We start from the raw sequence: 27,071 nt of genomic DNA on the forward strand, positions 1-27,071 counted from the left end.
TAAAATGTGCAAAGTGTGTTGTATAAATGACCCTTGTCTAACGCCTTGTTTGGATGAAGTCAATAGTGGGAAGCTTGGTATATAAAATTTGATGTCCATATTAGAGACCTCACTAAATTTGTATCAAATGCACTTTACAATGTCTATTGTACCTGTTCCATTTCACATAATATATTTCTTTTCTTCTGTAGGATAGCAAGTGGTTTAAATATAAGCCTGTTGAGAATAAATTGCATGCAAGTTTTTCCCGAAAAAGGCAAAAATCTTTGTTTCAGCCCATACTGCTTGTAAGAAAAGTTAATTGTAAGAGTCTTTTTGTGCTCAGATTTGTTGTATCATGTCACATGAGTATAGAAATGATAAAAAAGACACAAATTTTTATTTTTTATAGCCTCAATATGCATTTTTTAATGTAAATATGTGGCACGGCCTAAATTGACCCTAATTTTTTTCCAGTCTTACTTGGCTTAAGACCCTTTTAAACTAATATGATATGTTATTTGTAACTTTTCTTTCCATTTAAAGTACTTTAAATACATATGTGAGGATTCTTTATAACCAACAAGCTTCACAAATTTAAAATTGCTGGAAAATATTACATCTTTATGTAAGGTCCCCCTTCATTGAAAAACCTAAATTTTTAGGCGCGGGCTGATATAAATTTGACTTTTGAATAATTATGCCAAGTCTGATAAATCAAATGAGTACTCTATTGCTTTTAGTACATGATAAGTTATATATGAAGGCATTTAAAAAGAATTTTTTTGCAATATTTTAATTTTTAAAGCCCCAAATGTTGATAGTTGAAATTTTTCAATTTTAACGTCAAAATTTTACACGCAAAGATGAGTATAGAACTTAACTGAATGTCTATAATATACATCCTATTGTCATGAAACTTTGTAAGCAGTGTTATAATACATTAAACTTTGTTCATACCAAGTTTTTTTAAGATTTGTCAACTCTTTCTACCCTATTAGGTCCGGGACCACCATTGTCGTCCCTTGATTTTCGTTGTTCACAAATATAGTCCCTAGTGTTGACAGTGGGTTACTTGCCATTAATTTTTATACCCCTTCCAAATTTATTTCTCCATGTTCAATGCCTCAAATTGCAAGAAGGGGGATGAAATTACACTGTAAAAAAATTTGGGTCCAGAATTTTAAAGGAAAGTAGTGATTTGGTCCAGCTGAAAAAGGTTGAAAATGAGCACTTCGGAAGCTGTCAAAAGATTTCAAGACGCCCTAAACATAAAATTGTCCATATTTTGAGTTAGAGGCGATGAAGTTTTCTATAAATTTGATATGATTTGTCCCAAAAGTAGTACAACACACTGTAAAAGTTTCTTTGAGAAAGCGCAGGTGGGATTTTTTTTATTTTCATTTATGTTCTAAAAGAAATGCACTACGAATTAATTGTGTTCTCGGACCAATTATTTCTTAAATATTCGGAGCAGACTCCATTGTACCAATCTGATCTATTTTACCGTTTGGACAAATAAAATGTTTTTCGTTCATTGTTTTACATAAATATGGCCGTTAGTTTTTCGTTTGAATTGTTTTACATTGTCTTATCGGGTCCTTTTATAGCTGACTATGCGGTATGGGCTTTGCTCATTGTTGAAGGTCGTACGGTGACCTATATTTGTTAATGTCTGCATGTGTCATTTTTTGTCTTGTGTGGATAGTTGTCTCATTGGCAATCATACCACATCTTCTTTTTATATTAACCAGAACTGTAAACTTAACTTTTATTTTTAGCAATACTTACTAAGTTTATGTGCTTCTGTCTGTCTTTGTTTGGAAGTTATGAAGTTGGAAGACATAAGTCAAAATTAAAACGTAAGAATGCACGTTTTTACTATGGCTTTCTAAAAACGGACTTTATCAGCGCAATACCTTAAGAACTTAAGATTCTCATGTTTCTTAAATAATATAGATATTGTGCTTTATTTCATTAATAAATTAAAAATAAAAATGTAAATTGAATAGAAACCATTTGTTTAATTACATTTTAATTGCAAAAGCAATCGGTTTTCTTTTATAATAATCCTACTCTATGCACTGCAAATGCACTAGCTCATATATATACATTCAGTATGGCGAGGCGAATGGACTACTGTATTTCTAGCATGTCAGTGTTCAGTGGCGGATCCAGAGGGGTCCTGGGGTTGACCCCCTTTCTTGGACGATCAATGCATTTGAATGGGGACATGTGGTTCTATTAATTTGTGTTGTAGTGGATCAGCCAGTCGATTATTATAATAAAGACTAGAAAACGTGTCAGTTCCGTAAGGAAATCTTGACAATTCCCACAAATCGATAGAGCTTTTATTCTACAACATTTAAAATTTCTTAACATGCATAAACAAGAAATATTTCGAATCGTCTGTGAAAACCACAATAATCACAATTCTAAAGACGCAATGTTTTGCATATTTTGTTATATAACGTCAAAATCGTATGTAGGGACATTTTATCGGACATTATAGACTAAAATTTTATCTGAAACTGTTTCAGTCACATTAAAATCATGAAAAAACAAAATTATGTATTAAACCCTACGTCAAATAAGGTTTGAATGGGACAAAATGTAAAAAAAAAACCTGATTATTGCATGAGGCAAAAGTGTGAGCTTTATACAAAATACTAACTAGAATAATAATTATTTTCTTACATCATAGTGATTACTCGGTATTCCCTTTTTTGGGGGACAATTTAGAACAAAACAGCTGCGCCATGAGCGCATGATACGCCAGTCTCATTTCATTCAAAGAATAAATTTCAATAACTTCTCCATTTCATATCAGAAATTCATAATTTTAAATCAAAAGGAATCTTTAAAACATCAATAGATATATATATAAACCAAAGTTTCATGAGAACTAAAGCATTTTTGTTTAATTGTCCAAAAACAGGGAAGTCTCCCCTTTTTAAATGGACAAAACGGCCGCAATTACTCGAAAACATTATGATGTAAAAAAAAAACAAAAAACATTGAGTTATAAAGTACGAAATGCTGACGACGACGGACGGACGGACAATGGTATACCGTGCCTTTAATATGTACCGTAAACGCCGGACATATAAAAAAGACGGAAAATTTTCGTGCATGGAACACATAATTTTATATCATCTTGATCTCTTTTTATCTGCCCTTTCCAAGAAAAATCGAATTATGACGTGCTTGTTCTAAACGAAACTATTATATTATTGGTGGAATTTTTATATATGTTTTACGGTATTCAGATTTATCCAAAACTTAAAGTGTAACGCGGGACAAGGACGATCCACATATGTGGCGAGTTATAATAATTCACTAGTTACGTCAAAGTGAGAACGTGTCTGAGGAGTAAATAAAATAACATATTCATAACTATAAAAAAATTAAAAGCACTCAAGCAGTAAATTGTAAAAGATAATTAATCAAATTCACCACCATGATTTTCATGTTATTTGAAACATACTGGCAGTTCATAATTCTAACAAGTTGACTGTTCATTACAATCAATAGTATCATAAACGTACGTTTCATTTATGAATGTTAACTAATTTTCGGTATTCAACGTTTAGAAACTGTTCAGTGTTTACTCGTTTATTTCATCAGGTTGAATTTGACTTTGCAGAAAACAGGTAACTATAAAATAGTTGATTATTTCGTTCTTGGTCTAAATAAAAAACGATATTTTACGGGTAATAACGGAGTGGGGTGAAAGATTCCAACTGTCAGACGAGACATACATATGATCACATATTGCCATTTGGTACCTCATTTGGACAGCAAACATTTTGCACCAGTATGCTAGTAGTCCCCAGTACAATATACATTTTTTTGTTATACTTTTCACAGGATATTCTGAACAGAGCTGTTCAAATCAATCACTTAATATTAAATTAAGGTTCATAATAACAAATGAGGGGAATAGGAATTATTAATATCATAATCAGGGGGGTCTCATTGGGGGTTCTGTTTCGGATCCTGCTTACTGTTTTGTCAGATTCCCTTATCCCGTGTACACTATGTATGTAAGCAATTGTCTTTCCTTTTATATTATTTTCCGTTTAAATTTTCACAGCACAATAATTGGACTTTAGATTTATGTGTCACGCTTTCAAAAAATTGTCAATCCCATATCACGCTTAGACCCCAATGACTCCCGGATCACATGCTTTTAGGCTCTGGATTTTCAGATTGATGCTTTGAAGTCTGGGATGAATTCTTTTTTCGAAATTTGAGGATATCAGGATTTAATTTTCTTTAAATTCTAGATCTTGTGATGCCATGTTTTTAAGCTTTGGATTTCGGGAACAGTACCCTTCCTACCCCCCCCCCCCCCCCCTTTTTACAAATGGACAAATATTTAGATATAGGATATGGCTGTATTTACACCTCATAAACCACTCTGTGTACAGACTAACCTGTGCAGTTTTGAAAGTTGTATTAAGGCCTGGCATCCATATATATATGTAAAAGTTGAATGCATTTTGTGTTTCAGAAAGATAAAATCAAGATTCTGACATTGTTCTGATCGGCTTTTTTTTCCTGCAGAAGGAGTAAAAATTTATAACTATGATAACAAACATCTAAATAGCATTTGATACTGTCTGTCCACTTAGTTACAACCTTTAACTTGCCTATAGTTGTTTAGAATTATATTGTCTGTCCATAATTGTCCATGCCAAACAAGACAATCAACATGATCAATACAAACTAAATATTTATTACCTGAGAGGGAGGATCTCAAAGTTGTATCCCATTTTTTTTTACACTACACCTTCTGCAGGAACTAAAAAAATTGCCCATAAATTTGAGTTAAGCATTTTAGAAGTTGTTGGACAAGTTGATTTTCTTGCAACTTGTCCATCTAAAGATGATGATGTATAGGCCTGAATCATATAATGACTTTTTAATTTAAGCAAATGCGAAGAAAATTTAGATTTAAACATGTTAAAAATAAAATGTAAATTCAATTACAAAGAAAATGTTTAACAAGTTCAACACATGTATGCTAAAAAATTGTCAATTTATGCAAATGAATAACACTCATTTTAAACAAGGGCAAGGTTTTACTCTTAATCGTAAACCCGAACATAATTTCATGCCAAATACAAATAATCAACACAGTACAAGAATTCAAGTTAACATTTTGGCATGGTTGGCCACAGCTTAAATTTCGTAGACAATATATTTAATTTTATACTAGAAAAGTAGAAATTTCTGTAGCCCACACAAAATTTTAGGGGCCAATGATGAGTCAGAGCCCCTGCTAATTTCATACCCTGCAATAATCAACCATATTCAATGAATCACTTTTGTAGTTTAAAAGTTATTACTCAAATATTAACTGCAGCTTAATAATCATGGTAATCTGAAGAAATTTTGTATCCTAATTTCCAAATTGATTATTTAGTTTAAAATCAAATCTATACATTTGGCTTTACCGCTTATTTTAAAATCAAAGATCTCTGCATGTTGCATGATGTAATATGAGGCAGGTGTTAGATGTGAAAGGGGATGATGACAGTACTCTTTTAGAATACTTCTGATTTCCCATTTACAACAGACTTATATTATATCTTTCTTTTGAACGAAAGAAACAGTTAGAAAATATCATTGTAGTTTGTAGATATAGAAAAGTAAAAAAAATATATAATAAAATCAATCAGGAGTTGTCTCCCATACACTTAGGACTATTTTGTAATTTTTCCAGGTCACAGTGGCTCTCAAAATAACTTTTTTTTGTCAATAACATGGTTAATAATTGTTAAACTCAGATTGTGAATATATCTTTTACATCATTTACATTGTATTTAACATGTTTAACTCATGTAACGTGTAACCAGGTGTTTATATCCAAAACGTCCGTTCCAGTCAATACTTTAATCCAAATTGTCCGCAAACAATACGGGAATTCATACTAAAAACTACAACTATCTACTTTACGCACAATGAACTAAAATATACACACCTGACTCTTTGTCGAAATAAAGTAACAATGGACAATTATATATATATATACAAATATAATACAATAAACCAGCCTGTCCTCAAGATAGAACGATGTGTCACCTAGAGACAATATAGCTGGTACAACTTGTCCTCCGAATGGGACAGTCTGTCAATACAAGACAGAGCGGTCTGGTACAACTTGTCCTCCGAGTGGGACAACCTGTCACTAACAGACAGAGCGGACTGGTACAGCCTGTCCTCCGAGTGGGACAGTCTGCCTTGTCAATCCATTCAACTTGTACGTTTACTTTGTACCCAGTGCAAAGTGTCCTTTGAATATTAAGGCTCTTACTAGCGCTTAATATAACCAACGTACATGTGTTCGCTCTGTTGACTTGAGACGTCTCATCGACAGCCAACCGACAGCCTCGAGTGCTGTTTTTCACTCTCTTATATACCCCACGGTGACTATACTATTTACTTGATAGGGGTGTTCTCTAAATGTTACCCTAACAGACCATAGAGAGTCCCTTACCATTACCCCTATAACTTTCGACCCTGCCACTAATTTTTCGCCAAACGTCTAGATCTGCCTAACCCTCTGCATAAAATATGATTATACATGTATAATACAAAAAAAGTCTCCAGAATCATAACGATAACGACGAATAAACATTACACTCTTTTAACTACTTTTATTTTCTAAATCACTTCTCTAAACTTGTGTTTTTTTTTATTTTAATTACCCCCACTATTTTCAACACCCCTAAAAAGTGAAATTTTGGTTGCTAACAGTAAAATTTTATTACATAATCTGTAAGATTAAATCTTGAATTTTACAGGGAAAAAATGCCAATACTGGTATTCATGGTATTACTGGGAAAATCTGTTATGAAACTGGAAGTTTATTTTTCATGTAAAGCTTCTGACAATATTGCATAAGGCATTAACTTTGCTACAATAAACTTTCATAACTTAAACATGTTAAAAGAAGCTAAATGTTCATTGTTTTCAATTTTACTAATAATTAGATAAAAGCTAAACATGCTAAACCTGTATGTTTGAAATTTTGGTATAACTACAAAATCACCAATCCTAATTTTTATCCCCTACCCTAAAGATTTTTTTCTACCATTTTTTATCAAGCTCTGTATAATGGTTAAAGTAACAATGTTGCTGCCATATAGTCTCAAAGTCTCAAATACCTACCCTATTTTTCAGCATGTAACAGCCAACACACATACTTTTTTGTTTGGCCTTACTTTTATAATTTTATACAAGACTTGAAATGCTTGGTGTTCATGGTGTTTAAAGATTTGAAATTTCAAAAGTACAAATTAGGGGTCTCTATAACAATTAACATTGTGAAGGCAGACCAGTATCACCAGTTATAATGTTCTTCAAGTTCCCTATGGATGGACCTTTATAAAATATGGAAATGTAACACAGTTTTTACAGGCAATTATCTATTTTTAGATTGAATCATGTCAGACAAATTGGGAGCATCCGGTCAAGATAAAGGAAAAGATCAAGGGTCAACACCAGGTAAAAAGAAAGACAAAAAACAAAAAGGTGGAAAGGGAGGTAATACAGCTGGTGATGGTAAAGGTCAAGTTCAACAGAAATCATCTGATGTTAGCAAATCTCCTAGAGTGACGACAGAAGATAAGCCCTCAGATGTAACCAATCAAACAGACCCAAATAAAGGACAAAAACCTAAAGGACCACCGAAAGCCCCAAATAATGGTAATCAGATAGATCCAAACAAACCTCAGAAAAGTAAAGCAGAATTAAAGGCAGAAAGAAGGGCATTACAGGTATATATAAATATAAACAAGATATAGTTAAAAATTCTGAAAATCTTGTTAATGTCTTTTACATGTTTTATTTTACGTAAAAAAATAGAAAATTCAAAGGCTTTGCAATCAGGGGTTAAAAAATCCACTAGCCCGACGCCCGGGACTAGATCATTTACGCCTCGGACAATTAAAATGTGTAATTCGATATGCCCGACGGACTAGTAACAAAAAGTTCTTGACGTTTCCAAAATAGAAAGTGAAAAATCCCTTCATCACTATTCTATGTTAGCCATTTCGATTCAATTTAGTCATCCGGGATTCCAAGAATTTGAACTGGTTTGTACAGGTCCTGTTGTACATATTATTAAAAATAGAACAAATAACTCTGGCATGTCTTGGTGGCCTGGTATCATGTGTTGATTGCACTTCTCGTACTTTAAATATCGATTTCTCATACCATGGCTTGCGGGATTGTACATTGCTTATCGTGCCGGGATTTTCAATTAACGGTATTTGGGGGTATGATGTATTGATTGGTATTGACCTGTCTTGTTGCACAGCTCTTGAGCACGAAACCATGCAACAAAATATTTCTTAATATTTTAGTACGGGAACCGCAGGAAATTCGTCAGTTTCAAAACGAAAAACAGTAGATGAAGGGAGTAAAGAGGCTGAAAATTCATCCCCCCAAAATGCTAAATATGACAGGGAAAAGCCGCGGAAAAAGTAATAATAGTGTCCAGGACAGAAGGGCTGTCAAGTCTTTAGTGCGAGACTCACACATGTTCATGCTTATTTGGCGGCATTTTCCTTAAATCTATTGTTTTTTCTCTTTGATCTTTACAATTTGGCCAAAAAATCATGCATTCACTTCCTGAAAAGTTGGCAGAACAGGGACACAATGATTCCCCTGGCAAGGTTGGCTGTTGCTGATGAAAAAAAACAGACAATGCTCTGTGAATATTGCCGTTAGTTGCCCCAAGCACGCCAATAAAAAGTCTGCTTTGAATATGGGAACAACTTACTTAGGTTAAGCACCAAAAGAATAAATAACAGATTAACAAAAATTATTAAATACAGTGTATAATGTCTCCTTCAAAACAAAGGACACCCACTTTGTATTATGCAGCAAACTCTTGATTTTTAAGGCATACTAGGGCTAGCTGGTCAGTTTTGATGGACTAGCAGTTCTTCCAACAGGGCTAGTAAAATCCTGCTGCCAATAAGTCCTGGGCTAGTTAGCTGTAACAACATTTTTTAAACCCTGGCAATAATATTAATCTGCCTTTTAATTTTGAATGCCATTAAATGTACGCAAAATTTCATAAAACCAAAACAATAATTGTTTATATTACTGGAAACTAACTATGGACACATGCCATATTAAAAATGCTGTTATGACGATTTTTTTTTTATATTCAATTTTATTTAGTTATCTAATAGATAAAAATAATTCTATTTATATACATCCCTGAAATAGTTCACAAACATATACTCCATCACCACAATTAAGTGAATGAAATTAACTCCTTTAGTCTAATACTAATACGTTATACACACATTTTTGCAGAGTTGATTATAATAGCGAAAAAAAATAGAACATTAATTATCAAATAATAAATTGAAATTTACCTTTTGTATTTAATTTATATTTTTCAAGGAACTCATCTGCAGTATATTATATTATTGTATAGCAATATGATATTTCCAACAGAACATAACCAAAAGTTAGCGTGCAATAAATACTAATATTGCACTAGTGCAATAAATCTTCAAAATTCATTACGTCATCAACGTTTAAATCTTAGTTTAAACCAATTTTTACTTTCAAATATTATATTGCTATACAATAAATGGGTTATTGCATGAATATTGGGGGATATTGTCCCTCTTAGAACATATATTGCACTCGCAAGCTCGTGCAATATAAAATTCTACTCGGGACAATATTCCCCAGTATTCATGCAATAACCCTATATTATTTTATGAATTCACCATTGATTATATATCATGTTATACTTGTAGGAACAACAGAGGGCTCTAAAGGATCAGAAAAAAGAAACAGGAACTTCTGGTTCAAGCAAGGATTCCAGCTCTGCTTCAGGTAAACAAGAGGATACTAGCTTTGACTTGTAAAAAATTCATAGTATACAGCGTTCTAGCAAGGATTTGAAGTGGGTCAAGTGCTAGGTAGGAAGAATATATATGTCATTTGAAAAAGTGCACATGTTTAAACCACAAAATGTATTAGCATATTAATATGTCATAAAATACATATGTACATAAAATTACAAAAAAAAATTGGTGCACACGGTTTAATAACCGCTACACGCGTTATTCAGTTTGCATCAATTTTTTTATTTTATTTCTTCATAGACAGAAAAAATATTACAGTCATTCCTTAATGAAATGACATTTGACATGTTTGATATTCTGTTGTACAAGCATTAACACATTTCCAGGGAAAGTATTTGGTCCTGCTCCCTCAGTCATGGTCTATTGACTAGAAATTTTGAATAGTTTACATGTTTAAGTTGTTGATTAGGTGAGACTATGGGAAACTATTTATAGTTACTGGATGATATACATGATATATTTGATGTATTAGCACAAAAAGAGGGACGAAAAAAACCAAAGGGACAGTCAAACTCATAAATCTAAAACAAACTGACAACGCCATGGCTAAAAATGAAAAAGACAAACAGAAAAACAATAGTACACATGACACAACATAGAAAACTAAAGAATAAACAACACGAACCCCACCAAAAACTAGGGGTGATCTCAGGTGCTCCGGAAGGGTAAGCAGATCTTGCTCCACATGCGGCACCCGTCTTGTTGCTTATGTGATTACAAATCCAGTAAATAGTCTAATTCGGTAGGTCAAATTCATGAAAGGGAAGAAGATTGTAGTTACGAGGTAAGGAACATATCCGATATCATTTGAGAAACGGTTATTCCATAACGGTCAACCAACTCGTGATGGCGTCCGTAAAATTTACGAAGGGATGATTTCAACTTCACCATTTGGAACTCTTGGTTTAATAGCTTCCTTGTGAGCAGTTACCCTCTATCAAGAAAATCATGATAGGAAATGCAAGCACGGGAATATTGTATCAATTGGGAGATATATACCCTGTATGCAGGTGCTGCTGGAATGTTGCTACTTAGAAATGGAAAGTTCACAATTGGAAAGCTGATATCATCTCTTTTGTCGTAAAGTTTGTCTTCAACCGACCCTCATTGTCAATTTCTAGACGTAAGTCAAGATATGAAGCCGACTTAACTGTATCTGTAGTATCCTTTATCTCCAATTCGATGGGATAGATGCGATCCACATAGTCACCAAATTTTGAATTGTTTAGTGAAAGAACGTCATCTTTATAGCGGAAAGTAGAGTTAAAGGATATTGCTAACTTCTTATCTTTCTTCATAAGAAGTTCCTGCATGAAGTCAGCCTCATAATAATAAAGAAACAAGTCAGCAGGTAGAGGGGCACAGTTTGTTCCCATTGGGATGCCGACAGTCTGTTGAAAAACACGTCCTCCGAACGTAACAAATATGTTGTCAATCAAGAAATCAAGCATCTTGATAATATCGGTTTCAGAGAATTTTTTGTTTGAATCAGAATGGTTCTTTACAAAGTAGGATTTATCCCTCCCTAAGACAAGATACTTGTATCTACATTGGCCATTCTTTTTTATGAAGCAAAGTAATACCAACTCTTTTAATTTGTCTTTTAGTTTGGAATGTGGAATACTTGTGTAAAGAGTAGAAAAGTCAAATGTTTTAATACTGTTACAAGATGAAAGAGATTTAGATTGTATGTACTCTAAAAGATCTTTGGAATTTTTAAGTATCCACATCTGATTCACGCAACCTCTAGAATAGGCAGTTTCACAATAACTTTGAAGCCCGTCTTTGATTGCTGATAAAATGGATGTTAATAATTTAGAAAGGGGTTTCGTGGAGCACTTGGAAGACCCAGCAATATACCGTAAGCACAAGTGCAATCAGGTTGTTTAGACTTGAAGTCGTCAATATCGAGATCCTGCAAAACGCGTTTGTAATTGAAAATTTTAGTTGCAATAGGTTTGGTATAGGTATAAGAAATTATTGGTACAGACTGGTCTTTGAAATAAGGCGGTATTTTCGATTGAACTAATTTATGATGAAGGATATTGCCTAGGTTGACGCCATCGAGACCTTTGTTGGCAAAGGAAAGATTTAGAAAAGATCTTTTCTCTTTTTCATCTTTTCCAATGCGAACTGGCTTGAAAAGTCTGTGACTAGCAATATCCGAAATTATAGCTTGTAGTTTGTATTGGTTTGAATGAGGGTTTGTAACAGTGGATTCCAAACTTATATCTCATTAAATCAGTTTGAGAGAACGAAATGCTTCATGTGTTTCTTAGACACATCATTTGATATTTCTTACCCTAAAATATATATATATTTGCCTTTTTTAGTTGCTAAGATAGAACCTAAGAGAGTTCCAGACCATTTAATGGCAGATGATGTTCAAGCACAGAAAAAGATGGCTAAGAAATTAGAGAAACAGAAAATACCACAACGCACAAAAGTTCAACGTCAAGTCAGGCTGTTTGAACATCTGCATCAGTATGAGAGGGAGGTGTCACTTACACAAAGTTTATCGTAAGTATTAATAGCGTGTTAGTGAGAGGTCTCACTTACACAAAGTTTATCATAAGTATTAATAGCATGAAAGTGAGAGGGCTCACTTACACAAAGTTTATCGTAAGTATTAATGGCGTGATAGTGAGAGGGCTCTCTTACACAAAGTTTATCGTAAGTATTAATGGCATGTTAGTGAGAGGGCTCACTTACTCAAAGTTTATCGTAAGTATTAATGGCGTGTTAGTGAGAGGGCTCACTTACTCAAAATTTATCGTTAGTATTAATGGCATGTTAGTGAGAGGGCTCACTTACTCAAAGTTTATCGTAAGTATTAATGGCATGTTAGTGAGAGGGCTCACTTACTCAAAGTTTATCGTAAGTATTAATGGCATGTTAGCGAGAGGGCTCACTTACACAAAGTTTATCGTAAGTATTAATAGCGTGATAGTGAGAGGGTGTCACTTACACAAAGTTCATCGTAAGTATTAATGGCATGTTAGTGAGAGGTGTCACTCACACAAAGTTTATTGTAAGTATTAATGGCATGTTAGTGTGAGGGCTCACTTACTCAAAGTTTATCGTAAGTATTAATGGCGTGTTAGTGAGAGGGCTCACTTACTCAAAGTTTATCGTAAGTATTAATGGCATGTTAGTGAGAGGGGTCACTTAATCAAAGTTTATCGTAAGTATTAATGGCGTGTTAGTGAGAGAGCTCACTTACTCAAAGTTTATCGTAAGTATTAATGGCATGTTAGTGAGAGGGATCACATACTCAAAGTTTATCGTAAGTATTAATGGCGTGTTAGTGAGAGGGCTCACTTACTCAAAGTTTATCGTAAGTATTAATGGTGTGTTAGTGAGAGGGCTCACTTACACAGAATTTATCGTAAGTATTAATTTTGGTGTGTTAGTGAGAGGGTGTCACTTACACAGAGTTTATTGTAAGTATTTATGCCTTATGAGTGAGAGGACTCACTTGCACATATTTTTCTGTGAGTTTATGACTGACAGGTTGTAGTTGTTAAATTAAGAAAGGAAGGTTTAAGTGTTTGGCTGATGAGTGTGAGTGCTCACTCACTTATTTATTGTGAGTATTTATAGCTTATTAGAAAGCGTTATCACTAGCACAAAGTCTTGTACTCAGAAATCAGGTTCTTAAAAGTTTTATTTTAAGATCAAAATCTCAGAGTAGTCAACAAATGGTCAAATGAATCTTGTACACTTGTTCATTATTGATTCAGCTGTTAACATATATATACCAAATAATATAAGTGTTTTGACACTTCACTAAACATGGAATTAAGATTGTGAGACCGGAGGGCATTTTACTGTGGGTTTTATGGGTTGAAGGAAACCACGAATTGAAATGTTAAATGAATTTAAATTTGATGGATGACTGAATACAGACTTTTTCATGTTTTTTAAAACCACGATATCAAATATCCATGAAAATGCAACTTTTCTTCAGTCCATAAAATTGATACCCACGAAAAATAAATGAATCCATAATATACTTTTAAAAGACCAATAAAGTGAGCTCAGTAATTATTCATCATGTACATGCTATATTAAATGTTAATCATCTTCTTTTTCAGGTTTAAAAGTTGCACTATACATCCAGCCATAGTGAGGCTAGGGGTCCAGTACGCTGAAGGTGTTATTTGTGGGTCTAATGCAAGGTGTCTTGCCATGTTAGTAGCGTTTAAACAGGTATGTGGTTAAACAATCTTTATTTCTAAAAGATAGAACCTTACCTCTCAAATATCTAACCTGTACAAGTAAATAGAAAAGCACCATTGTCTGTTAAAAAAGGTTGTATGCTTGCTATATATTTGGTCATGTACATGTATGTTGCATTTTTTACAGGACACTTTATTTTAAGGTCCACAAAGACTGACAGATGTTGGTCTATTCCTTGATATTTGGGCATGCTACATGTAGTTGAAGTTAAAGCAATGCTTTTATTTTATTAATGTTTAATAAGCAATAATTAAAGGTTATATTAAAAGTTAAATGTTAGGCTCAATGTGATGTACCACCATAATATTATATATATATTTATAGGTAATAGCAGATTACACAACACCAGCACATAAAGAACTGTCAAGAGATTTAGAAACTAGAATTAAACCATATATAAGGTAAATCTATCATGTCTATAAAAACACTGCTGCTTTAATCCCACATGAACATGTTATATATGTTATTGGATGTTGGAACTTTAATCAATCCTTCAGTATCAATAAAATCTGTTGATCTTGGTATAAGCAATGGTAGAACTTCCATTATTGACCTGATGGAGATAAGTTGCATATGCATGATATGTGCTCAGCATGTTCAGGTCTCAAAAAATCCAATTAATGATTCCATCAGGGGAATTTTATCACTATCATGAGAAAAAAGAAAACTGAAGATTTAAAATCTCACCATAAAAACTGTTATTTAGAATCACCACATGCAAGGTAAAAAGAATTTTACACTTTTAAATCATAATAACATAATTTTTTTCTGTTGTAGTTTTTTAAACCAGTGTCGACTAATGTCTGTTAGTATGGGAAATGCCATAAAATATCTAAAATATAATATATCATGTGGCACCAGAGATCTGTCTGAAACTGAGGTAAGTAAAATTGTTTATTATATAGTCCTAGAAAACTGTGGGTCTGTGATTAATCAATTATAACAAAAAAAATGTCATCTCATAATGCTTCACAGATATTTATTAACTGTCAATAATTTTTGTCAACTAAATAAACATGATGAAGGTCAAATTCTATCATGTATTTTTTTTTTCTCAACCTAGTGTTTTTTCTTGTAACACCAAATTGTTGATGATTGCAATAAAAATTAATTCATATTCTGCCAATTGAAAAACAGCAACAAATACAAAGCTCTATATACACTTTATAAAGTAACCCAATTTTATCCCCCATTTACACAGGGGCTTTAAAAATTTTGCTATGGCCAAGCAATCTTGTTGTTGAAAGAGGGCAAAAACAGTTCAGATTCATGACATTGTTCTTTACATTTGTAGTTACTTTGGTTTATATAGAGTAAGAGAGGCAATAGATACCAAATGGGACACTCAAACTCAACAAGTTAAAAACAAACTTACAAGGCCCTAGCTACAAAAAGAAAATGACAAACATACAATAGTACACAAAATTAAACATAAAAATCTAAAGACTAAGCAACAATAACCGAGGGCAAGCATATCCTACTCAAGCTCCACGTGTGACACCTGTAGTGTTGAGATATAGAATAGAAATAAACTGCATGAGAGTGCATCCAATATACATGATGTACATGAATAAACTGTTATTACTTTTGGACATTCAAATATGAAATAAAAGATGACTTGGTGTATTATAGATTTTCTTATATCATCTCAGAAACAGACTCTCCACAGACCTGAAATAAGCTTAAGTTAACAGATATTTATTTACATAACTTCAATTTCTATGCCATATTTATTGGTATACAATATGAAAACAAGGTTATTGCTAGTGAATGCAGTTTACAATATTTTGTTTTTCAGGCAAAACAGAACTTAATAGACAGTATTGATGAATATATAAAGATTAAAATTATCCTCCCAGCAAAGGCCATCTCTACATTTGTTATAGAGGACAAGAAGATAGTTGATAATGATGTCATTGTAGTATATGCTTGGTGAGTTATGTCCCTTTGACTATTTAATTAATAATCCTTGAAGATTTCAATGTATTGTATGACTTGTTGAATTTGTATCATTTGTAAAGATACTGTCAATCACAAAGTCACATTTTTCTCCTTAGTAAAAGCCTTACAATAATTTCTAAATTCACAGTAATCATCATAGAAGATGATAATGAATTGTATTACTTCGTGAGTTATGTCCATTAGATTAGATAACCATTCTTAAAGATGTCAGTGTTTTGTATGACTTTGTGACTTATGTCCTTTTATATATATATCCATCTTCATGCCTTATATATCATGTACTGTAGTACGCCGCTAGATTAAAACTGACGTGGAAAGGTAACATATGGCCACCGAAAGCTCTTTTTTTGAGAGCCCAGGTGGTCGTGTGGTCTAGCGGGACGGCTGCAGTGCAGGCGATTTGGTGTCACGATATCACAGTAGCATGGGTTCGAATCCCGGCGAGGGAAGAACCAAAAATTTGCGAAAGCAAATTTACAGATCTAACATTGTTGGGTTGATGTTAAGACGAGTTGTATATACATTATGTACACAGCCATGTATCACCATCATTGATGGCGATCCGATGGATACATCTGTTGTAGGGTTGTCACTGACTCAGACGTACTTTTATATATATATATATATATATATATGTACTTAGATCTCTCTGTTATTGGAAGCAACTCTCCAGATCTGCAAAGGTACAGCAGAATCCATGTATTCTCTCAATCAGTATTTGATTAGATAAACAAATGTTGTGTATGAGTTAGTGAGTTATGTCCCTTAGATAATGTTATTTTTCAGAATTTAATCTTGTTTTTTAATCGATGAGTTCTGTCCTCTATATATTTATCCAACCTGCTTTATAATGTTTAGTCACCAAATTTTAATTTATATTTTTCTAATTACATATCATTCCTGTTAAGTGTTTTATTACATCTTTTCTCTTTACAGTTCGTCATTAGTGTTAAGAGTTTTACGTACAGCGCATGAACATGGAATAAAATTCAGAGTTATTGTGATAGATGGGCGACCTAGAATGGAAGGTAACAAGACAATATTTTTTTTTAAGGTTTAAATATTTTATTGAAATCTTTACATTTGTTAGTTTAAAACATCGATTACCAGTACCTTATCCCGGCCTCATTAACATTAGTAATGACATTTATGTATACAGGAGTTAGTGGTTATTATAAGTAATATTCACCGCTATCAAATAAAAAGATGGTTAACATAAATGTCTAATATAACAAACAAAAAATAAACAATTTTTCATAAATGACATATTATTTAGTTTTTGATTTTAAGGAATTAAACAAAGACAATATTGATGCTTTCTTCTTAGTTTACCTGGCCCAAAGGGCCAAATGAGCTTTTTTTCATCACTTAGCGTCCATCGTCTGTCATTGTCGTCGTTGTCGTCGTCCGTTTTTAGCTTTTACAAAAATCTTCTCCTCTGAAACTACTGGGCCAAATTAAACCAAACTTGGCCACAATCATCATTGGGGTATCTAGTTTAAAAAATGTGTGGTGTGACCCGGCCAAGCAACCAAGATGGCTGCCACAGCTAAAGATAGAACATAGGGGTAAAATGCAGTTTTATATTTGCTTATAACTCAAAAATCAAAGCATTAAGAGCAAATCTGACATGGGGTAACATTGTTTATCAGGTCAAGATCTATCTGCCCTGAAATTTTCAGATGAATCGGACAACCCGTTGTTGGGTTGCTGCCCCTGAATTGGTAATTTTCAGGAAATTTTGTCTGTTTTCACTTATTATCTTGAAAACTATTATAGATCATTGTAGATAGAGATAAACTGTAAGCAGCAATAATGTTCAGCAAAGTAAGATCTATGAATAAGTCAACATGATCAAAACCCTTAAGGAGTTATTGTCCTTACAGGGATGATTCCACTATATAGTTTAGGGCCGCTGAGCGGCCCTTAAATTGGCCAGCGGCCCCAAAAAAATGTACATGAAAATTAATTCCCAATTCAGGAAAATAAAAGAAAAATAGATATTTCCAGAAAAGTCTGTCACCGATTAAGGCAACTATAATTTTTCATAGTTTGTTGTCAAAACGTTTTAAAATCCAGATAAGAATGCTGTTTACGAAGGCATCTTAGTAACAACGATTTAATTATGTCAACATGTGGGAAACAATTTTAGCAGACGAATACAATTGATTAATATGTTATGGGAGTATTGGATCTTGTAAAAGCAGATCGCCCAGCAGGTTGATAAAAATAGGTGTCAAAGCAGACCTCGGCAGAGAGCAAATTCAAATTTTTTATATACAATTGATGGATAAGGTTTAATGGACGCCGATCTTGTAAAAGCAGATCGCCCAGCAGGACCGGTTATATAATATGATGAAAACTTGTTTTGTAAAAGAAATTATTTCCTCAAAAGACAAAAGTTTGAGCGTTTTTTGAAAATAATGTTGATGATAGACCATTCATGAAATATGATGTCATCATTATTGAACTATTTCAAAAGTTTTGAATATGATCCAAATAATTTTAAAGAACACTGGTTCAATGCTTTAAATATCTTATCAATCAAGTATATGAGCTTTTGTAATTGCTTTTCTGAATTCGACCATTGACCAGTTCAATTTGAAATCCATTTGAATTCAGGTAAATTTATAGAGATGACCTGCTGTTGAAAAAATACCCAATGAATGATTTTTTTCAGTGGTTAATATTAGCTGAAATATTTGTTTTTGTAATAGGCCTAGGTAACTATAGCTAAGATGATAGACTAGTGCATCATGTTCAATGATATTCATGTAATGACAGTAGCCCATCCAGAATTATTCAAAATGTAACAACTTACATGAACATCAGTGTACAGGTTAAACTTAATAATATACATTTTCCGTTTTTCAGGAAAATAATGTAATTTCGTCTTAGATTTTATGCTTAAAATATTCCCAATTAGAATAAAAAATTTCAATTTGATGTTCAAGGGACCCATTTCAAAACACCTGGAATCATCCCTGCCTTAAAATAGTCATTTTTTACCAATTTTGTGTAAATTTTGTAATCTTTTACAAAAACCTTCTCCTGAAACTACTGGACCAAATTTAACCAAACTTAGCTACAATCATAATTTGGGTATCTAGTTTAAAAAATGTGTGCTATGACCCAGCCAACCAACCAAGATTGCTGCCATAGCTAAAAATAGAACATAGGAGTAAAATGTAGGTTTTGGCTTATAACTCTGAAACCAAAGCATTTAAAACAAATTAAACAAGGTTTTAACTTGTTTATTTAGTAAATATCTATCTGCCCTGAAATTTTCAGATGAATTGGACAACTGGTTGCTGGGTTGCTGCCCCCTCCCCCCCCAAAAAAAAAAAAATTGGTAGTTTTTAAAGAAATTTATCTGTTTTTGATCATTATTTGAATACTATTATAGATAGAGATAAACTGTAAACATCAATAATGTTCAGCAAATTAAGATCTACAAATAAATCAACATGACCAAGATGGTCAATTGACCCCTTAAGGGGGCTCGCGGGTCTAAATCATTTTTTTAATTTAATATAGGATTTCTCTATATTTTTCAATAAACGAACTTTATCTTATACTTAAAAGTAAAATGAAATAAAAAAATGGGGTCACCATTCATTTACGCTCACAATCTGCCTTCGAAAGAAGCATACATTTTTGTGAATGTCCTTTTTTTCTGTTGAACTAATAGGAGAAATATCAGTAATATCGAAATAAAAAAAGAACTAAATTACAGAAATCGCTTAAATGTTACAATTATTTCGTTTATGTACAGCTTATTCGAAAACAGCAATAAAACATATAGGTCACCGATGAGTTAAAAAAGATATTTCATATTTAATGCCAAAAAATGGCATTTTTTCACCAAAGGGAGATAATTTGGAGCTTTTTCAATGATATCACTATTTTAAAAGTCAGCTGGGGCCAAAACGTATTGAGTTTTTGGAATGATTTGTAGATCATATAATAAAGTAACAACTACTAAAGGTAATAAATAAAATTTGTAATGAAAAATTAAAGTTTAATTTTTTTCGGAAAATCTTATACCCGCGAGCCTCCTTAAGGAGTTATTGCCCTTTATAGTAAATTTTTAACAATTTTCATGAATTTGGTATATTTTGGTATGTTTTGAAAAAATATTTTCCTCTATAACTAAAGGGCCATGTTTATTACAGATAGAGAAAATTGTTAGTAGCAAGAATGATCAGTAAAGTATAATCTACAAACAAATCACCATCACCAAAACACAATTTTGTCATGAATCCATCTGTTTCCTTTGTTTATTGTGCACATACACCAAGGTGAGCGACACAGGCTCTTAAGTGCCTCTAGTTAAGGCTGTTCCTTTCACTGTGAAAATTTCAAGAGCCATGCTTTACTTTGTGATGGATTTTCACATTCATCACTCAATTAACTTCATGCAATTATTTTTAGACATAATCATCTTGTATGAAAGTTTAAATGTATTTTTGTTTCTTCACAAACTACCACTTTGAATTCAGAAATAATTGGCTGTATTTATTTTTTTTATTTTAAAATAATTAACAAAAAATATGCAATTTCAAAAAATGCTGTTGTCAGATAAAGCTATCAAAATTTAATATGTGAGTTTCATTTTTATGACACTTATTTCATTGCAAATTTTACAAATTTAAAAGACAGAGTAAAAAAATCATAATTGACAGTTCTACTTAATCAAAGAGGGCCAGTAGATACCAGAGGACATACAAACACATAAACAACTGGTTGTGTCAAAGCGACACGAATTGCCCCGTCTCAAAAAGTTGAAAAATCTGAAATTTCAATAACACATGTGGATACAAACATGATGGTAGTCTCACATTAATAGGGTCATAATTTTAAATTAACTGTTAACAAAACACAGCTCAAAATGCTGAAAAAAGTCTGTCTAACTGTGATTTTCAACAATTTTCAAAGTAGTAAACCCTTTATTTTGGCAAAAATTAATGGAGCGGAACAAAACTTTAACTTTATCTGTAACTTATCATGAGTAACTCACATACTAAAAATCAGCCCAATATCTGAAAGCATTTAGAAAAAAAGTCCGTATAACTGTGATTTTCATCAATTTATCAAAGTTCAAAGCCCGTAATTTCGGCAAAAATTAGCGGAGCAGAACGAAACTTAAACTTGATCTGTAACTCATGATGGTTAACTCACATACTAAAAAGCAATGTCTGAAGGCATTTAGACAAAAAAACTCCGTATAATGGTTTGTTGCAGAATTTCGAACAAGGGTAAAACTATATTGCACTGACAACTTCATTGCAGGGCCATAAAAATAAATTGGGCTTTGATCATTGTTAAAGGCCGTACATTGACTCAAATTTGTTAATTTCTGTGTCATTTGGCCTCTGTGGAGAGTTGTCTCATCGGCATACCACATCTTTTTGTTGAGCCTTCGACTTTAGTAGAAAAAAGCGAGACTAAGCGATCCTACTTTCCGTCGTTGTTGGTGTCGTCGTCGGCGGCGGCGTCCACAAATATTCACTCTGTGGTTTTTGAAATTTTAATAACTTTCTTAAACTGTACTGGATTTCTACCAAATTTGGACAGAAGCTTGTTTATGATCACAAGATAGTAACCAGAAGTAAATTTTGTAAAAATACAATTCCATTTTTTCCGTATTTTACTTATAAATGGACTTAGTTTTTTCTGCGGGGAAACATAACATTCACTCTGTGGTTAAAGTTTTTAGAATTTTAATAACTTTCTTAAGCTATCCTGGGTTTGTACCAAACTTGGACAGAAGCTTGTTTATGACCATAAGATAGTATCCAGAAGTTAATTTTGTAAAAAAATTAATTCATTTTTTTCGTATTTTACTTTTAAATGGACTTAGTTTTTCTGCGGGGAAACATTATATTCACTCTGTGGTTAAAGTTTTTAAAATTTTAATTACTTTCTTAAACTATCCTGGGTTTGTACCAAACTTGGACAGAAGCTTATTCATGTTCATAAGATAGTATCCAGAAGTAAATTTTGTAAAAAGATAACTCCATTTTTTCTGTATTTTATTTTAAATGGACTTCCATTTTCTTCCAGTTAACATATTATACATACAGTCTGCAGTTAAAGTTTTCAATTCATTAACTATCCTAGATATTTACCAAACTTGGACAGAAGGTTCTTACAATCATAAGATAGTATCAAGAGGAATATTTTTATTGATTTTTTCTCCTCATTGTTGTTGAGCCTGCAATTTACAGCAAAAGTAGGCGAGACACTGGGTTCCGTGGAACCCTTACAAATTTTTTTATATATGGCTAAAAAAGAAAAAAAGACAAAGATTAGTACCCATAAAGTTCCTTAAACTTGATATAAAGCATGTTTTGTGAGATCTCAACCCTCCCTCTTTACCTTAAGCCAATGTATAATAAAGAAATACACAGCAATATGCACAGTAAAATTAAGTCACACCTCTCCTAAATTTTCAATTGATAAATAAGTTACAAACTAAGGTTTCAATTGCCTCAGCCCAGTTGATTTTGAATAGATGGTATGAGGTCTTTTTTGTTCGTATAGCTGATGGAGTATCTCACACTAAAGTTGCTTAAAAAGTATATCAGAAGCACCTAGTGTACATAATCTTATTATCATTTCCTGTTAACTGAATACTTTTAACGGAGTATCATTACAGCTTATTGTTCAAGATTGTTCTGCTGGAGGAGATTTATTTCCTAGAGAGTATCACTAGCCCAGTAGTCAGCACTTTTTGTGCTGTTATGAATTATCATTGATATGGTTATATTTAAAAATTAACTGGTTACAAAATTTTGAATTTTTTAAAAACTAAGGCTTTTCTACCTCAGGCATAGATTACCTTAGCTGTATTTGGCAAAACTTTTAGGTATTTTAGTCCTTAATGCTCTTCAACTTCGTATTTTATTTGGCCTTTTGAACTTGATAAAATTTATATGTGACTTTAATTTCAGGTAAAGAGATGTTAAGAAGACTGGTGCGTGCAGGAATTAAATGCTCCTATATGTTGATTAATGCAGTATCATATGCCATGCAAGAGGTTTGTCTTAATAAAAGAACAAATGATATTAACAAAACAAAAATTTTACTATGATTATACACCATGTACATGTATGTGAGGTTAAAAGTGGTGACTATAACTTTGCTTCTGATGAATATTCTGTTTTATTCAAATCACATAGACATTGATAGATATACCTACTAAAACAATATCAATATGGAATAACAATGAATTAAAAAAATCACAAACTAATATATACCAATATATTGTTAATGCCATTGCTTTAAAAAGCATGCCTAAGTTAGACCAGATAAAATTGAGAATGGAAATTGGGAATGTGTCAAAGAGACAACAACCCGACCATAAAACAGACCTAAATTAAAATAACCAATATGGAATATTAAAGATGTGTATTCTTTACTGTTATTTATTATTCTATTGTATTTGACAAGGCTACCAAAGTGTTCTTAGGAGCTCATGCCTTGCTAGCCAATGGATGTGTGATGTCTAGGGTTGGAAGCTCACAACTGGCTCTTGTAGCAAAATCATTTAATGTATCTGTACTAGTCTGCTGTGAAACTTATAAATTCTGTGAAAGAGGACAAACAGATAGCTTTGTATTGAATGAACTTGGTATGTATTTTTTTACTCTGGAAATAGTTTCATATCTCTTTTAAATATCCTCATACCTCTTATATTTTTCTTTTGGTATACTGAAGATGAGATAATAAGCCTTCATTTCTTTTATTTGCATGATTCTTGTACTTAATTATTGGCAAAATAACTTAAGAATAGAGAATAATGGCATAAGAAATAATGGATTCAAAGTGAAGATCTAGACCCTCCCACTTTTCACCCTCTAAAGACCTTCTTATATTTGCACTATGACTCAAAAGACTTCACCCTAAATGTCCTAAAGTTAAAAGGATGAAGAAAGATTGAGTTAGTATATCAGTATTAAAGAGACAAAGTGAAGACCCTCCCTTTTTATTATACCCCGGCTTTAAAAAAAGGGGGGGTATACTGTTTTACCTCTGTCTGTCCTTCCGTCAGTCAGTCAGTCCGTCCGTCCGTCCGTCCCATGAATATTTTTTGTCGCATTTTTCTCAGGAACTGCAATACAAGGATTTCTTAAATTTGGTTTCAGGGTTTATCTAAGTCAGCTATACCGTGTGATGCGTTTTCAGATTGATCACTTGACAACTTCCTGTTTACCGAACACTTGTAAGATTTTACACATGATAGCCAAGTTGAAAATTTTCGTCACATTTTTCTCAGGAACTACAATACAAGGATTTCTGAAATTTGGTTTCAGGATTTATATAAGTCAGCTATACTGTGTGATGCGTTTTCAGATTCATCACTCGACAACTTCCTGTTTACCGAACACTTGCATATTTTTACACTATTAATATTATCCACTTGCGGCGGGAGTATCATCAGTGAGCAGTAGCTCGCAGTTTCACTTGTTACTCCTCCAAAGAACAGTATATCAGTATTAATGACCCCCCTTTCCTCTTCCAAAGAACTTCTTATCTTTGCACCATGACCCTGAAGACCTACATTTAAATGTCCAAATCTACAGAGAAAATGGATACAATTTGAGTTATCCTTCTTTATGTTCAGAGGTGCTCTTACAGGCGGAGGCTTATTCACGGTAGAAGTGAATATAAAATGACGTCGATTAGAAAATCAGAACTGGACAAAAACACTTCGGATTTCAATATTTTAAATGGATTTTAAGATAAACGCTGCTTTCAAATGAGTTCATCACAGTTACTTCTTTCAGTTAATTACGATTTTGTCTTAAAACTACGGTAAATGTTGCAAGTTTGTGATTGTATGATGATGAAATGCTGACTGACCAATTCTGTTTACAAATTAATTAATCTAGAAGATTTTTATGACCCATTAGATAAGGGTATTACTTAAAACAACAAATAATGACACCTACTGTGATTGTTGATTAGCGTAAGGGCCTTATACTTGTCATAAATATATGGCCAGGTAAAATTATAGATTCATGGAAATTGATCATAAAAACTTCAAAATCAAAAATCAATATTTTTGGAGGGTAAATTTTGTAAAAATCGGGTTTTTGACTTTTGGATTTGGGTTGAGGCATGAAAATCAGGATGATACGACCAAAATCGGGATAGTTGGCAGGTCTAAGCCAGATGGGAAAAAATGAATGGGTCTTCAACACACAGAGTAAATCCCACAAATGAAGTGGGCTTATAAGCAGCCCTTTAAACTATAATGTATATTAGTTCAGTTATTTTGCATTTATTATTTTTCTTTGGCTTCTGAAATTAAATTGCACCTTGAAATAAATGAATAAATTTGATGTTTTAGGTGACCCAGATGACCTAGTCAATATTGGAAACAAGACAGCCTATTTATCCGACTGGAGAGACTATAATTCTTTGACATTATTGAATCTAGTTTATGATGTAACCCCACCAGAGTTTGTATCCGTGGTAATCACAGAACTTGGACTGATTCCCTGTACATCTGTTCCTGTTGTGTTAAGGATGAAGCAAGTGGAAACAGCAGAAACATAATGTCAAATGATAGATTAATAATAAAAAGATTAAATAAATGGTTATTTTTGTAGAGCCTGCAACATTTTATTGCAGAAGTCAACACATAACAATCCTACATTTAAGTCATCGACAACATTTTGCTTCAGTCTACAGTTAAAGTTTTATATAGACAGCAATACATTTTGTCAAACCTACATGGAATTTTTGAGATTTGGACAAAAGGTTTTTGGAACAAAAGACTATCCATGGTATCCAGAGCACATTTAAAAAAAACATATTTTTCATTTCTCTTATTTTACTTAAAAATGAACTTTGTAGATACAGTCTGCCATTAAAGTTTGTTTAACATCAATTTCTTTGTCAAAATTTCATAGATATTTATAAAACTGTGGCAAAACCATATTATTATAAAAAGAGATAAATTAATGTTTGCAGTAGAATTTTTCAAATATTGTTTTTTTTTATTTTTCAAAATATTACTGATCATCATGATCATGCTGATAGATGGACTTCAGTTTTTACAGTTAAGATTTAACTGAGATTAATTTTTTTTAACATACTATATTTGTTAATCTTCATGAATTGTACTAATAAATGGACCAACTTTTTACAGTCAATATTACAATTTTACACTGATTGTCCTCAATTTGATCTGGAGGCCTAGGTAATATTGAAATAGTTCGTCTACCATCCCTAAAATTATCAGATCTACCATAAAATTGCATAAATAATCAATTCTATATAATTAGATGAAGTCGAAAGGGGACTTTAGGGTTGCACTCCATCTGTCTGTCTGTCCATCCGTCAGTCTGGCAAAACATTTTTCCACACTTTTTTTTCTTTTTTTCTTGAAAATATTGATTTAATATTTGTATATAGTTTTATCATGACAAGTTATTGATCAAGTTTAAATTTTGTACTGGTCTGATGAGTTATGGTCTATAGAAAATATCCATGTGTTAAACCATATTTCCATACAAAGTGAGATAACTCATTTTTGTGAAGAAATTCTTTAGTACATTATTTGAAAAATAGACCAGTTTCACATAAGCATCTCATCAACGCTGATCTCGAAATCCTATGCACGTTCCTATTCCTAATTTATGGCGAATGTGACGTTACAAATGCCAAACAACTCAAATCTATGGCAGATTTTTGTTTTCTCCAAATCTATGGCAGATCTGGGGAAAAGAGAAACATATAAAGTCACAATTGAATAACGCAATATTTCATCTTCGCCGCCTCTAACGATGGCGGAACCCATAAATTTGAACACCATTAAAGTTGACAGTATTTCCCTGACAACGATTTGAGGCTGGTTTAAAGGAAGATGTGACCTATTATCCCAAAGAGGGACAAAACGTGCTGTACCGGTCGATACCCGCGATGAATACGGGCACCGCTTTTTTCAGCACCGCATATTTTAGAGTTAAA

At 32.7% G+C, this 27,071-nt stretch overlaps 1 protein-coding gene across 1 annotated transcript; it reads left to right on the forward strand.

The window, feature by feature from the left end:
- Positions 1–3,514: 3,514 nt before the first annotated feature.
- On the forward strand, positions 3,515–25,693 carry LOC134691460 (translation initiation factor eIF2B subunit delta-like). The gene is made up of 12 exons (XM_063552000.1): positions 3,515–3,632; positions 7,426–7,766; positions 9,774–9,852; positions 12,218–12,404; positions 13,982–14,096; positions 14,451–14,527; positions 14,904–15,006; positions 15,925–16,058; positions 17,025–17,116; positions 23,045–23,130; positions 23,544–23,724; positions 25,447–25,693. The coding sequence occupies exons 2-12, from the start codon at positions 7,434–7,436 to the stop codon at positions 25,653–25,655; spliced, it is 1,596 nt and encodes a 531-aa protein (XP_063408070.1). The 5' UTR covers positions 3,515–3,632; positions 7,426–7,433; the 3' UTR covers positions 25,656–25,693.
- The last annotated feature ends 1,378 nt before the right edge of the window (positions 25,694–27,071 follow it).

This window comes from Mytilus trossulus, chromosome 11, assembly GCF_036588685.1.
Source record: "Mytilus trossulus isolate FHL-02 chromosome 11, PNRI_Mtr1.1.1.hap1, whole genome shotgun sequence".
NCBI classification, from domain to species: domain Eukaryota; kingdom Metazoa; phylum Mollusca; class Bivalvia; order Mytilida; family Mytilidae; genus Mytilus; species Mytilus trossulus.

Excerpts from the sequence above, each read along its gene's own strand:
- LOC134691460 (XM_063552000.1), top strand. The coding sequence starts at position 7,434 with ATGTCAGACAAATTGGGAGCATCCGGTCAAGATAAAGGAAAAGATCAA. Across the intron at positions 14,528-14,903 it reads AGAATTAAACCATATATAAG|TTTTTTAAACCAGTGTCGAC; the intron begins GTAAATCTATCA and ends TTTCTGTTGTAG. Across the intron at positions 15,007-15,924 it reads GAGATCTGTCTGAAACTGAG|GCAAAACAGAACTTAATAGA; the intron begins GTAAGTAAAATT and ends TTTGTTTTTCAG.